General features: G+C 38.4%; 1 protein-coding gene across 2 annotated transcripts in view; it reads left to right on the top strand.

The window, feature by feature from the left end:
* Nucleotides 1–15076, top strand: part of mad1l1 (mitotic arrest deficient 1 like 1) — a 279399-nt gene that overhangs the window by 153982 nt on the left and 110341 nt on the right. For both annotated transcript variants that reach the window (XM_006636986.3, XM_015359763.2), the window contains exon 17: nucleotides 2710–2900. In XM_006636986.3, coding sequence (XP_006637049.1) covers nucleotides 2710–2900 — 191 coding nt within the window. The remainder of the gene's footprint in view (nucleotides 1–2709; nucleotides 2901–15076) is intronic.

The raw sequence follows: 15076 nt of genomic DNA, 5'->3' as shown, positions 1-15076 counted from the left end.
GGTTTTGAAAAGAGAAAATAAAAGCACCAGATTATATTGTTTGTACGTTTAAATCAGTAAGAAACCTTTGGAAGTAAATTTCAGAAGCAAATGGAAGAATAGGCAAGCAAATCAGTTGGGAAAAGCAGAAATATAGTGGTGTTATCCTCAACCCTCCAGGAAATTAGATTGTGATGATAAATTAAACATGAGAAAGCTTCGTCTTTCACTCTTCTGATTAGCACTCTTAAACGGTTTTGAGGTAAATTGGATTTCTATAACTTATGGCTTGGTATGTTTTATGTTTGAGTGGATTTTCATAAGGATTTCGTAGGCGTGGGTTTCAATAGCTTCCATTATAAAACTGCATTTAGTTGAAACTGTAGGAGAAGATTTTATCTCTTAAATTCAGAATCTCAGTGTCTTTTATTGTGGGTACTTTTTTGGGCTCACAAAATTAACTTCTGTGTAGAGTTTTGTATTGAATTTTGTCTTTCAGTGATCAAAGACAACAATGGTTTGTTTTGGAGTTATTTTAAATTTGTCTTTTGTAAGGAACGATACAGTAACACTATAATTTATTTACCTCGTTTGTAAAGTCATTGTCTCAAAGTATGTTACAATTCCTAAAAAGATTTTAAAGTAAGAATGAAATCATTACAACATCAAAAATAAAGTAGATAAATACAGAAAATAGTAACATCAGTGCCTTTTGGAAATGTCTGTTATTATCTTAGCATTGTTGGAAAACTTTGCATCACTTTCAAATGTCGCCCAGAGTCTATCCCAGGAAGCATTATGTAAGACTTATAATTATGCTGTTATAGGTTTTGAGGCTAGAGCACTTCAGTTTGAGAGGATCCCTGATTTCATGGGGTCATTTTTGACTTAATTCCAGCAGTCAATGCCGAACTCCTGGTGTGGGGCTGTGTTATCTGTGATGCCTTCAAAGACAAGCTGCTTAAATGTGGGTCGAAGGAGTCTGCCTACACTTAGGAGGTCTCCCCAGTGTGTACCTGCAGGGTTTAGTGCTGGGAGGCAAGACTTGAAAAACACACAATTAGCGATTCTAAACTTTGATAGATACACTAAAAAGTAAAATTTACAAGAGTCGATCCAGGATCAGATTTGACCATGGAATTCTTCATTTTGATTGATGCTGTTTCCGAGTGAAGGCTCTGATAATTCCAAGGCAGGGTGGTTCGCTTCTCACTTAGCCCAGGAGATGTGTTAGTCTTCTTTGCCCCCCACCCTCCTTACAGATGACGCTGATCCTGATCCCTGACTCCTGAGCGTCTATCTTGTATTTCAGAGCTGCACTTTACCCATTGATATGCAGATAATCCTGCCCCTTGGATGGTGAAGGTAATTTGTCCCCCCAAACCTTTAATAAAGCCGAGTTTCATGTCATGAAAAATTAAATTCCCATTAATTCACATGGGAAAGCTTTGACTTCTTCCTTAGGTCGACACAATAGCCTGGTATTCCTCACTGTTAGCTTAAGAGTACAGAATTGTCAAAATAAGAACACTGTTCCTTGTTTACGATCATTAGCCCACTTAATTTAGTTAAGTATTTAAGAAAGGTCAGATGAGTTGAGGGCGGCACAGTTCACAGCGGTGTGCGTTGCTGTCTCACAGCGCTTGCCCCCTGTTCAGTTCCTGGGGTGCTGTCTGTGTGGAGTCTGCATGTTCTCCCCGTGTTCACATGGGTTTCCCTCCGGTTTGCTCCAGTTTCCTCCCACAGTCCAAAGCCATACCGGCTAGTTAACTGGTGATGACTACTTTGCAAGGCAGGGAAAGTTAGATTGAATTTGAATTATCGTTCGAATAAAAGTATTTTAGGCTTTTGAAATATTTTGAACTGCATCAGTTCTGAACGCCACCAGCAGCACTCCAGAGCTCAGGGAGTCATTCATTTGTATCACCATGGGCCTGAGGGCAGATAAACCCAGCAAAGTAGAACAATGGGAATGGGGGCCAACAAGCAGAAGGTGGGTTTCATGTGCGACACGAATTCTTTAAGACATGCAGGAGGGCGGTTCGTATCAGATGAGAAAGGAGAAAATCAGCAGAGCTGGGCATACATGTGGAGACAGTGGTGTAGAGGCCTGCAGAGGTGAGAATGTAGAGCTGGATATTTTCAAGCTTGTGGTAGAAGATTGTCGAAAGGTTTCTGCATCAATGAGATGCTGTAGGAAATATGACTCAGCAGTAGGGCTTTAGCAAACAGTTCATGGCGGAAAACAGGTATCTAGGAGTTTTCTGATTATTCTCCACCTCTCAGTATGATTTCCACAATCCTGTTGTTTCTCATTGCTGCTACATCCGGCAAAGGTTTTCTGTGAGCTGGGGCATTATTTATTGTTCTAAATAAATGTTCAATACATTTGTAAGATGATATGCAGTCATTGGTATTGGTTACAATCTCGAATTCACAAAAGGCTGGTGTCTGTTTTCGCTTTTATGATCATTTTTTTTCTCTGTTTCTTGGCAGAGTCCTGAAATAATGCATTTATGTTCCCTTTTTTTTCAACTAGCAGCCAGAACTGAAATAGATATTAATTATAAATGTTAAACTGATGCTTACAAAGGGGAAATCAAACCGTAATTACAAAATCCAGCCCTACAAAAGCTGCGTCTTTGGCAATTTAACTGAACGTCCCATTAAATCCGGTGGTTATGCAGGATCTCCCAAATGTGCCTTTACATTACTCATTTGTTTTTGTAGATCTGCGCAAACAAGTGGAGAGTGCAGAACTGAAAAATCAGCGCCTGAAAGAGATCTTTCAGAAGAAGATCCAGGAATTCCGAAAAGTGTGTTACATGCTAACAGGCTACCAGATTGACATCACCACAGAGAATCAGTATCGCCTCACCTCTGTGTACACAGAACGAGTGGAAGACTCGCTGCTTTTTAAGGTAAGAAACCTGATGTAGGTGTGAGTGAAAATGGTTAACTGTAGCACATTTGTAGCTGTTAAGGGGTTTTAGTATCTTCAAGAAGTGATGGTTGTACTCTGTTTCTGGTTCCGACTGTAAATTTGAAGATTTATGAAGAAACCACGTGACCTGCCCCCTTACCATAACAGCTCCCTAAGGTTTCGACTGCAGACTACAAATGATTGTGTTTTTGCTCTACGAGTCCTTTGTGTCCCTGCATTGAATTAGCCTCAGCCTTCGCCCACCTCTCCTGCTTGTTCATCAGACCAGCGGGAGGCTGCAGTTTCGGGAAGTATGGGAGTATACATGAGTATACAAGGGCAGAAACTGAGGCGGCCCCCGAAGGCAACTGCCAGAGTATCTCAGAGCATCTGCAAGGTGATTGAAACAGTTTTCAACAGGTGACTTACGACCCATTAGACAAACAGCCTTGGACCTGATTACCGCCTTTGTACCAGAACCACAAGCTGCAAGTCTGATATTTCCCACAAATGCTTTTGTCCGCTTGTGGTTTTGCTGGCTTCCTTCATAGCAAGGTGACTGACAGCTCTAACCCCAGCTGTTGCAGACGTGCCACATGAACTTGTTCTTCATCCCGTTTTCTTACTTCTGCTTGCGTAAGACACCTACGGCGCACCTGAATGCAGTCTCGACATCCGTGTCGATCATTCCCTGCTCTGCTGTGCAAAGTGTAAACTTTATCCTGGATTTCCCCTGGTTGGAAAAGTGAACTAATTAGCGGTGCTTGGTTCAGTGCGGGGTTTTCCCAAGTGGCCCTTACTGCGAGCCGGGCTACACAACGATGACCACTCCATGTAGACAGGAGTTCACAACTATGTCTGTTCCTCATTGAACTGACATTTACCCATCAGCTTTCCTTGATTCTTACATCCACAGTCTAGCCACACATCTACAGTCTTGCCAGTATAATAATCATAGCTTATACAGTGTTATCTCTGGGCTCAAGTCCTGCGTCCATGACTGTAGCCTTCAAAGCTAGCATCCACATGCACATGGAATAAACATGCACAGGCACCCTAGGAACTCCTCTTCACCTCCTGGGTCACATCCACTGCTCTCTTGTGGAATGTCATATGCCCTGGAGACCATGATGACCATTGCCAGTGGTACTTAAGGCTGCTGCTGCAGAACTGTGCCTTTTCTTACCTTGGCCCTGTGCCCTCCCTTCCAGACTCAGTTTTGAGAGACCAGCTCCAGACCTTATTACATCTATCAACCCAACCCAAGTTGTACCCACCTCCTACATCAACCACTACCTGGTTTTTATCTTTGCAAGAAGGATCTTTGTATGGAGCTAGCCAGTTTTCTTTGTCTTGTGTCCCTGTAGGTTCGGCATTGCCATTCCTCTCTGCCAATGTAGTTGTAAGGATGGACCATGGCAGATGGTTATGTTCTTAAATGTTATTAACTTTGACCTATGAGCTGTGGTCACTGGTGACCATAAAGTACAGAGCAAGCCAATGCATGTGTCTATAAAAAGTTAAATGAGCTGAGCCTGTTTCAGACACCTGTTGTGCGTACCCCATGGAGATCCAATTCACCTAGAACAGGAAAGGCATTAAAATCACACCTGTACTCAAACTGAAACATAATTGTGCAAAAAAAAAATCTTTAATTACACGAAGTTGAAAACCAGTGCTGTTTTCCTGGTCCCCTGGTAGTTCCACACCGTGTTTCATCAGACCTAAAGGCTCATGTAACATTAAGCAGCACATTGTTGTCCTTGTCTAGGGACTCAGTATTATTTATTTATTTTCCCTTTTTGATATTTTCGCTCATTTGTGTGTATGTGTATGGAATAAATTTGAATTTCAAGCATTTGATCTTTAGGAAGAAAAAGAACTTATCATATTTATGGTTAATTTTTTTTAGTATAGTCAGAGCTTTCCCTCTCATAATTAGGATGCACCAGAACGTATATGATGTGCAGCACCGTTCCTTCTCAAAACAGTCCCAAGTCACATGTTGAGAGTGAAATTTTGACATTTGCGTTCCAATCAGTTAAAATGTATTTTTCTTACAGAAGGTTTTTTTATTGATGGTGTAAATGTGTAAAGGCAGTGGCATTTTGACGTGATACGGTATATGTAATTTTATACTGTTAAGAAAGAAACTTTCACTATTCAAAAGGAATTGATAATGCACCATATAACACTGGGTAGTGTTTTAATTACCTTTTACCCCTGTAGATGTTTTAAAAGCCTTCTTAGGATTCATGCGAACATGTTTTAGTTTTTTCTGTTTTCTTGGATTTGATGTTTTACCAACCTTGGTGCAGCCATTTGAAACACTGTTCATTCTATTAAATCTTTTCAGGTCAGAATTTCCCTGCACGTTGGAAACCTGCTTTTTGAAGTATTTGTGAATAATAGTATACAGTTTAATGTCAACTATAAAATGAGCCACGAATAGCTGTTTTTCTGCACTCGATTTATTTTTTTTCACGTGTTCTGTTCCCTTTGACTCTAACCCTTAGAAAGTTCAGCTAAATTGGTTTCATCTGTAAACATCTTCACAGAATTCAATTTAATTTGACCTTTTGCAGCCTGGTTTGGAAGATTTCTTTTAATAGATCAGACCTTGATAGTTTACCACATCAATCAGTCTATTGTCAACTCATCCATCTTCTGGATGGATTGAGTTTGTCTAAGAGGTTAATTGGTTCTGTTGCATGTTTGTGTATATCAGTTTCATACACTTTCACCATAAAATGAAGTCCTATTCCCAAGATGTCTGATATCATCTGCATATGGATGTTATTTGTGGACTATCCCGTTGTTTATTATTATATAAAAAGTAAGATGTAACAGACCTTGTCTCTACTGTGGAAAGTTTGGATTTTGATTGGAAGCAATGATTAGAGTACAAGGTCTTTACCAGAGTCCGTTAGTTCAGGGCTGAGTTGCTTCTACCGTGGCCTGCCACAGTTTTATAGGCAAGATGTTTTGACAGATATTTTAACACAAGTTAAGTTCTTAGGTATTATTCTTAAGTAGCAATATAAAATGCACAACGTTATCACACGCAATGATGAACACAACATTGTTTGACATAAATACTAAGGAAGACGAGTTTGTATTTGTACTGTTTTTTTTATGCCATAATCTTTTATTAGCTGAACCTGTAGGCACTGGTTGCACTTAAAATGCAACATGCAAGGCTTAAGTCTAAGGTTTAATGGTAATAATTTGTTGGTTTCTATTTCTGTCTTTTCTAAAAGCATTTTCATTCTGCGAATAATTTATACAGAAAATAGGAGACATATATACTCTTTACTATTGGAGTAAGCCACTTTTTTCAGTTTAAAAGTTCTTCTCCCCTGTGAAACATTAAAGGCTGAAAAAGAAGTTAGTTAATTCCTCAAGGACAGAAATCATTAGTGTATCAGGCTAATACAGTCCCTGCAAAGGTCACTGCTCCCTTGAGCTTATCCCCGATGAGCTCAATTTTTCATTAGACCCACCCAGATTGCTGTGCACCAAAAAGAGCAATCTTTGGTATCAGAATTAGTTTTTAATGTTGCAGTATACTTAGTATTAAATATTGCATGTTGTAATTTTAATCTAGTCATTCTTTAGACCACAGTTATGTTCTGTGAAAATGTTTTGAAGGGACACAGTAGTTCTTTTGTATTTGCTTCTTTGAAAAGCCTTAATTAATAAAATTGTATTCTTCTGTTACTCTGCATTAAGGAAAAGTCAAACGTGTTACAATGACTCGTTATTTTCATATTCAGATGCATTGCTGCATGCTCCTGTGTTCATTCATAAATCATACTTCATGTTTGTGTCACATTGTGGATGAATAAGAAAGTTGTGTTTTTTTCTCCATGTTGTGTTAATGAAGCTGTCTTTCTTACTTTTGCCGAGGCTCGGTGGGAAATCAGTCAGGAATAACTAAAGGTCTCTGTTGTGTATTTCCATGTTGTGTAATCTGCCAGAAATCTCTCCCCATGACCCACTGCATTTCATCTGGTTGCTGTTGATGAGATAAGGGTTGACCTGAGACCAGGATTGACTCCAGTGTCAGCTTGTAAGACAAAGGCCAGAGAATTCAGAGATTCAGAAGGGGTTACTGCTTATCAATTATGTCACCTAAAACTACTGCATGAGCAGTGGCCAATATCATGCTGACTTCCTGGCCCACCTTTGTAAAGTCTTTCACACAGAACACAAAGCTGATATGTATTTTCTGGTGCTGCACAACAGTGCGCCAGTCTCTAAGGCCTGGGCTGCACAGGCTTCCTTTACTGGTGACCTTAAACACTTAAACAGTTGAAACATCCACCCTAGAGCCCAGACTTAGTCCTGAATGACAATTGTGCTTTCTGGCCCCAGAGTGGGGCCTGTTTTTTGTTTTTTATGACTGGTACATGGTATGTAGGTTGAAGAATGATTCCACGAGGTCTTCCAAAGACAGCTGGTTAAAAGCATCATTTGAACATTTCAGTAAAATACTGCACTATTTTTAGAATTGTGCAATGTTTAGAAATTATTGCATGTTGTTTCCCAAGTACAGTATAAGTTGTGAGATAATACTTGTGTTGAAGTAAAAGCTGTCCTGCACTGAACTGAAATCTGGAAGAAATGCCAAATTTTTGTCTTAGTCAAGAAACAGCCTCTAATTTTAATTCTGACTTACCCTAGGGTGTTCAAATATGAAAAGCACACAGTTCCGTAATGGGCATGTGTTTCTAATACCTGTTGTGTGAAAAAAGAGAATGTATTCCACCTGCAGCGTTTCTGCCTGCAGCCTCTCACACTTTCAAGGTCTCTTTCAGCCTGCCTTTTATTTGCAGATAAAGTCTTTGAGTCTTTAAAAATCTAGGGCTACATGTATAACATTAGATTTAATCATCTAAAGCAAAGAGGTTTTAATCTCAGTTCCACAGCTGAAAGAAACATCAAAAAGTTTTCAGAATTTTGTTTCATGTGAGTTTGAGACGCGGTGTAGGTGTATAGGCGAGTCGTCATTTCACAAGGCTTGAATGTCAGTATCTTTGCAGGAACCATTGTTCTCTTGGATTTTATGAGATGTTATATCAGGTGAAGGGCCCAGGAGCCAGAAATAGGTTGCATTGGAGAAGAAACTTCTGGAGGCATATTGTTGTTTATCTGTAGGATGTGTAGGATGTGCCCCTAGTGTGCTATACCTGCCATTCTTCTTACTTTTACTAAGTGGAAAACTAGTGTCTCTTATCACTTACTAGCCAGTTTATCAATTGCAGCATTTACATGGCAATGCCCTGTGTACGTTCGTGTGTTTGATCCCTGCTTTGTGGGTCCTGCCCTGTTCCTTCCTGCCTCCTCTCAGCCCTCTGTTCTGTGGACGCATTTGTCTCGTCATACCGTCTGCCCTTCCTTGCCTGTCCTACCTGTCCCTGCCGTAATCCAGATATACAGTATCTGGTCTTCTTCAGCCTCTCACCAGTGGACTCCGTGCGGACTTCCCGCCCTTGGGCTCCGTTCAGTTGAGGCTGGTCCTCTGCTCGCTGTGTCCGAGACAACAGTAAATCTCACAGTTGTTGACCTTACTTCTGTCGTTTTGTTATCGAATGCCCTTCCTCTGACTCTTTGAGAGACAAAATGGCTTTGACTCTCTTCAAATCTAAGCAGTAAGCTCACCTTTTTACCAGGGCTTGTGTCTGGTTAACTTACTGTACATTCCATCCCGTATGTTTTGGTTTAATTTTTCTTTTGCTTTTTATTGTACTTTTGTTTTGTTACAATGTAGAGCATCCATGGGTTTGGATAGGTGCTGTATTCATACAAGTTATTATTCTTATTTACCATCTTGCAGTTGCCATATTATTAACGTTATTAACGTCTTGCCAGAGATGATCAGCTTGATTGATTTTGGTTTTCACGATCCAGTATAGTACGTTCATGGTCCCAGCAATCCTTTTGCATTAAGGAGAGTACACCAGGTCGCAAACATTTTAGTCTCTCTACAGGGAATAGTAATGTGCTCGCGTGCTGTGACCTTTTTTCCAATGTGCTTCTTTAGGTGTCTAGTTTCTGCATTGATTCTCATTTAAAATAATGTTTGGATATATCTGCATATATGTTAATATGAACTGAAATATCTTTTGCAACACTAAAATAAAAATATTTTTTGCTATCAGCCACTAACAATAGGTTGTTAAAAAGAACTTCATGAAAAGCTTTATTGTGAACAAACCCATGATATGTTCAAGACAGACCTAGAGAGCAACAAGCAGGAAAAGCTGTTTCTGATAAGTGTTTCTAGATAGGCGTTAATGCTGGTAGGTAGCTTTGTAATGCTCTTTTTTGGTATTTTGAAGTGGTTCTGAGGATGTAGCTGTCAGGATAGATGTTGAAGAGTATCATCAAATCCTAATCAAACTTGTGCTTCCTTGGGCAGAAAGCAAGCCATCAGTGATCTCCATTTGTTTCAACAAAACAGAAGCCTTAAGCACACTTGTAGTTAAAGTTAAAATATATTGATTAATAAAAGAGAGATGTGCTGCAACGGACTCTCTGGAGTCCATATTTTAATCCAATTTTAAGTAAGTTGCAGTTTGTCAAACAGTGTCTGAACACAGCGTGGGGTGTGGGTATTCATTCAGGGAGCTTTTCACTCCTGTCGAGGAGCAATTTGGCAAAGCACTGCCATAAGCGTCGCAAAGAAGTGTAATAATAAAATAAGATTTTATTTTTAAATAGAAATCAAATGCATTTTTCCAGCTTTTTAATACTGGGCAAATGTGTGATATGATTGTATTTGTGTCTATCCTTTCAGGTTGATATGCATGAATTTTGTTATGTTTTTCGGGTGTCTGTTGAAGTGATCTTTTTTTTCCTTTACTTGTTTAGGAAGTTAAAAGATCTGCCTTATCTTGTTAGCATAAACCTCTCCAATACATTTTTCCCTCCAAATCAATAGCCTGAATGACTATTTCAGAGCATTTAACAGTGTTCAAGCTTTTTTATGTTCTATATTTCTCTACATTTCTTCTTCAAAGGCCTATATTAGAATTGGGAATGGGTCTGTGGTATCCTGAGGCTAATGTTATTGATTTAGGATTGATTTTTGGTTGTTGATGGGTATATAGGCTTCATCTCCTTCTGACCAGGGCTGTTGTGAGATTGATCCTTTGCTTTGAGAGAAGCCTCGTACCTTCAACTGCAAATCACTCTAAAGGGCATTTTATTTATCCTCTGCTCTGCCAGAGTGGAATCTGCACATCCTGATGATGCCAGTAAACGTGGTTTTGCTAACTTCACATAGATAAATCTGCATAATAATAGAGAACATCGGACCATTTCCTTTTTTCAAGATTCGGCTGCTAGTCTTGCTTACATTTATTTTAAGTCATAGACTATCAGTTTTTAACAATTATTTTTTGTCAATTAATTTACTTTAATTGTCAGAATTGTCAATTAACATTTAAGCCTCCTATTTTCTTTCATTTTCTATTGTCAGTTGTGCTATTTATGCTGAGGAAGAAGGACAGGTGTAGGTATTATTTAAGAGTCGAATACTTGGTAGCTGTCAGGGTTTTCCCTGGTAGTCAGGACTCTAAAGCGCCTTATAAGGTACATAAGGTTCACCACATAAACATACATAAGGTGTTGTATGTTTATGTGGTGTGTAGTATAGTGTGTGTATTGTCGTTTGTTAATATTTGTTTAAAAAGTGTGCCTGAATTATTGCTCTTTCCATCAAAACTGTGCCAGATAATAAAGAATTCATGTGCCTTTAATTATACCAACTGCTTGGGTACATTCTTGGAGAAATCCGTACAAGTTAGGGGTTGTGATTATTTGAGTTCATTGACTAAGCCAATGTATGTCCGCAGCTGGGACTACTTTTTTACCTGAGTGGTTCGGACAGAAGCCATATTAGTGGGTAATTTCAAGTCTTACAAAGGAAGGTGACGTCAGTGTTTTTTCCCCACTCAGGCCGAGACAATTTTGCACTCGTTTGCTTGTATGCTAATCATGTTGCTCACAGCCAGAGCTGTGGATGGCAGCTCGAGATTGATGGATTTGCAGTATTCGAGGGCGAGTATTGACTCGGGCATCCTTTGTGGGGGCTGCTGTCTTCCCTTTGAACAGCTGAGCTCATTTCCTTTGATCAGTTGAGATGAGTGATTGTAAAGTTAGTGGAGGCCTGTCACATTGCTTCTGCCCCCTCTGAAGGCAACGCCGCTCATCCTAGTGTATTCTGATGCGCATTATATTTATATGCAAGGCAAAAACTGCAACGGCATTGCAAGTATTTTTGCTCAAGTGTTAGAAATAGTAGTTCTTCTGTTTTTCATTCTTAATATAGTCAAGAAATATGTAATACAATTGCATGTGTAATTTCAAGTTCTAGTTTTAACGGAACTTTGTGATTGTCAAATCCCAGTATTAAGGAGTTAAAAAAAAAGTGTTTTTGCCAACTGAGATTCCTTCCCCAACGACCAGATCTTTTTTTCTTCTTTAGAAATTACTCTCGAGTGCCTCCATTCTCTGACTGAAACTGGGTCTCTCCTATAAAAGTGTTATTTTAATTAACCCCACCCCCATTTTGCTACCTTCCATCAAGAATCTCCCTGAAGGGCTCTTATTTTCAATAAAGACTGCAATTGCATTTGTCTTCCTTGGGATAAGATGAAGATTCGGTCTCAGCAATGATTACACATGATAATATGGTAAACAAGCACAGCTTTAGTGAATATTGAATTTTTGGCATCCGCTTTATAAATGTGGCTTTTATGGAGAGAATAAGACGGTGCTGAATGTGAGTACATTATTAATTGAATAGTTTCACCCAAAAATGCAGCCAGTAGTGGTAGGTTGGCTGTGATGAAATAATGAATATCAAACGTCCGTACTGAGCTGTTTTTCCAGTTGTCTGAAGCTCATAAAGCCTTTGTCCTTTGGTGGGTACGGTTCAGAGGTGTTATCTATGACATAATTCCTTCCTGAATACATTTCCTTTCTTAAGAAACTAGGTCTTGCAATTCTTGACCTGCGAACGGGTACAGTAATGAGATTTCCTAATGCTGTCATCTCATTTTGATTTATTTCTTTTTTTTGTGTCGCTAACTCCATATAGTTTACATTTGAGACTGCTCAAGAGAAACATGCCACTGTATTTCAAGATTTCAAGATCATCAAAAAGACAAAACAGTGGAGCCCTTTAGAATTAGCCAGAAGGCTTCTCACTTTTCTGTATTAGCTAGGGAAACAAAGTTTATTAGATTTGGCTTCCCAATCGCACATCTTGTTCAACCAGTCAAAAAGATCAGACAAAAGGCAGGAATTCCTAACTTTAATTGGCATACTGTAATAGAAACAGCGAAGGAGATTTCGCAGGTGCGGTAGCTGTGATTTTTTGTAAAATAAGTGTTCTGATTCTGACTTGCTGTATGAAGGCTGGGTGCTTCATATTTATCACAAAAACCTACAGAACTTGAGAATGAAAATGCCGTGAGTGATGCAAACCTGTTTATAATTAAGTTCATGGATATGATGAGCTAGCTTATTAATTTTAAAAATACAGTCTCTTCTTTATCGCATTATGCAGTCAGAAGTAATTTGGTATTTTTCTTGCATTAGTGCACATTTACCAAGCCAATAAAGCTTGACAGCTTGAGATTGCTAAATATTTCTATAAAAGGAGATGTGGATTAAATACTAATTTGCATTTGTTATAAAATAGAAGTTGAGGAAGATTTTCTCATACTTGGGAGAAGGAACCGGCTGTGTTCCTAGATAGGGGAAATATATATATATCTACAATGTGTGTCTAACAAATGCCATGCACGTGCAAATGAAATGTATTATTGGGTATTTTTGTGACTCGTTCCCTTTTATCCTTTTTTGTGGGGTCAGGGATACAAACGAGTATTTTTCATCCTGCGGATTCCTATTATTAGGCAGCAGGATATTGATTAACAGATTTCTAAGGCGCATGTACTGTATTTGTGCATGTACTTTAAATGGTAAGACGTGTGAGCTTGTATACAGTATTAGAAAGCTGGAGGTGTGGATATGTTCTTTTGAAGGGTTCGTTCTGAGTTATTCTGCAAAGGGCTTCTTACATTCTTTAATTGTACTGGAGTGTAATTGTATGTGTGCTTTAGTAATGCTCAGCTTGCTTAAAATAAGCTAATGACCCCGACGAGTGGAGACTACAAAGCACAGCCCACTTCCAGCTTACTACCTCCACCAGGCCTGATGGTTTTTCTCAGATTTGTTTTGTTTTTTTCCCACAAAATGTCCTAATTGGATTACTGCTCCACACACTTGTGTAAAATTGTTGAATTTTATTTCCAGCCCCCCTGGCTGGTTAATTAGAATGGTGCCAGTGAGAATTCTGATTGCTGCATTATTTTCTTTTATTATTGTGTTTCTGAAGATTATCTGCTCTACAAAACTGATTAAAAAGTGATTATCAGAGCCATGTCTTGGAAGGAAATTGGAAAGCTGCAAATTATTTAACTTTTATTGTGTGCAGGAATGAGAGCAATATCCATCTGTTTTTTTACATATTTTAAAGTGTCCTAATTCACAGTTCAAAGTTAACAGCATATTTTTACCCAGTGAAATTGAAGATATTATAGATTTTGCAAACAGGTTTAAAATCTCATTATTAAGAAGCCCATAAGTCATTCAGAAATAATTATCCTGTTATTATAGAAAATATTGTAGGTCCTTTGTATTACCTAAACTCTACATCTTCATCCATTAAAAACAACCCATGCTGGTTTCTGTCTGCCTCTAGACTGTTGCTATCCAGAGTAATTTATGTCAGTTTCCAGGTTTTTATTGAAATCTTGTGATTTCTTTTCCTCCATACTTGGTGACTTTAATGTTCTGCTTATGCTTACAGGTTCTTCAGTGAAGTGCTGAATAGCACCATTGTTAAAAGCACGAAACACTTTTTTTGTTAATACATTTTTTCATGCTGAAAACATTGCACAAGTTGAGTTTGCTGAATTTCACTTAATAACCTTGATCGCTTATTTTTGACTGTCCTCGTTTTACAGTGCTGTTTCAAGTTATGCCTGAAGTGTTTTTAGTAAAATTATAAAGGTGCAGATACATGTAATTCACCCAATACATAAGATGTTTCATTACAATAAAATCAGCAACAGACAGTGGCCTGTTGTCAAACATTTTAAAGTGTAAGGAAGCGTAGAGGCTTTTTTTATGTAGAGGATTTTTAATGCACAAACATATTCCAATTAATGATAATGATCAAGGACAGTTTTACATATATGTATTATGTATGCATATGATTTCAGAGCTGGATATGGAAGGAAGGGGATGATGTAAATTAGTCTAAACCATATAAAAATGTCTGTATGTGGACAACATTTGTTTTCCCATCTTGATAAGAAAATTATATCTTCAGCTAGCCAAGGACATGCCACTGGAAACCATGATGAAGCAGCAAGATAGCACTGATGATTGTGGTAAAAAGAACGATTGCTTTCTTGCAGATATGAAGTTGTGGTGCACAATGATTTACTAATGCTAAAAGGATTAGTTGTTTAGCTTAAGACAGTAGCAATTTACATATTAAATTGCAGTCTGTTCTTTAAAATCGGAAAGTAAATCATCAATATTTTAAACACTGCTGTAGACACAGCAACCAGCCGAAGGAGCTGCTTCGCTTTTATCTGAGTTAAACCATGAGCCTGGAGAACAGAGCTGAAAATTTGACTGAAAGCCAGAGTGTCTAAACAATAGGAATCTCAACCTTCCTTCTCAGCATCTTAAAATTTAATCATTTAATGATTTTTTTACGATGCTGTATGTACCATCTTTCTCCATTAATATTCTGAGCCCTGCTGAAGTACAGCAATGAAGGATGAAGGCATCATGGGGCTTTTTGCCCAAAAATCAAATATTGTGTTTTTCTCTTCTTTGGGAATTTTCAAAGCAAATATATACCCCCCAAGGTTGAAAAAATGCGATGAATAAAATGCTGTAGTGTGAATACTGTAGCTGTTGAACATGTAATCAGATATCCTCTGTATGATATTTCTCTTTGATGTTACATACAAAGCAACCTGAATTCTTAATCATATTTTTGCTATTTGCTAACAGTTAAATGTTACCAAATATTACCCTTTACAGTATATTTCCTGTTCATTCACGTTTTCAATTTTT

The sequence above is a fragment of the Lepisosteus oculatus genome, chromosome 19 (assembly GCF_040954835.1).
Source record: "Lepisosteus oculatus isolate fLepOcu1 chromosome 19, fLepOcu1.hap2, whole genome shotgun sequence".
Classification (NCBI taxonomy): domain Eukaryota; kingdom Metazoa; phylum Chordata; class Actinopteri; order Semionotiformes; family Lepisosteidae; genus Lepisosteus; species Lepisosteus oculatus.
Note: the sequence above shows the minus strand (reverse complement) of the source record. Positions and strands in the feature narration are given on the sequence as shown.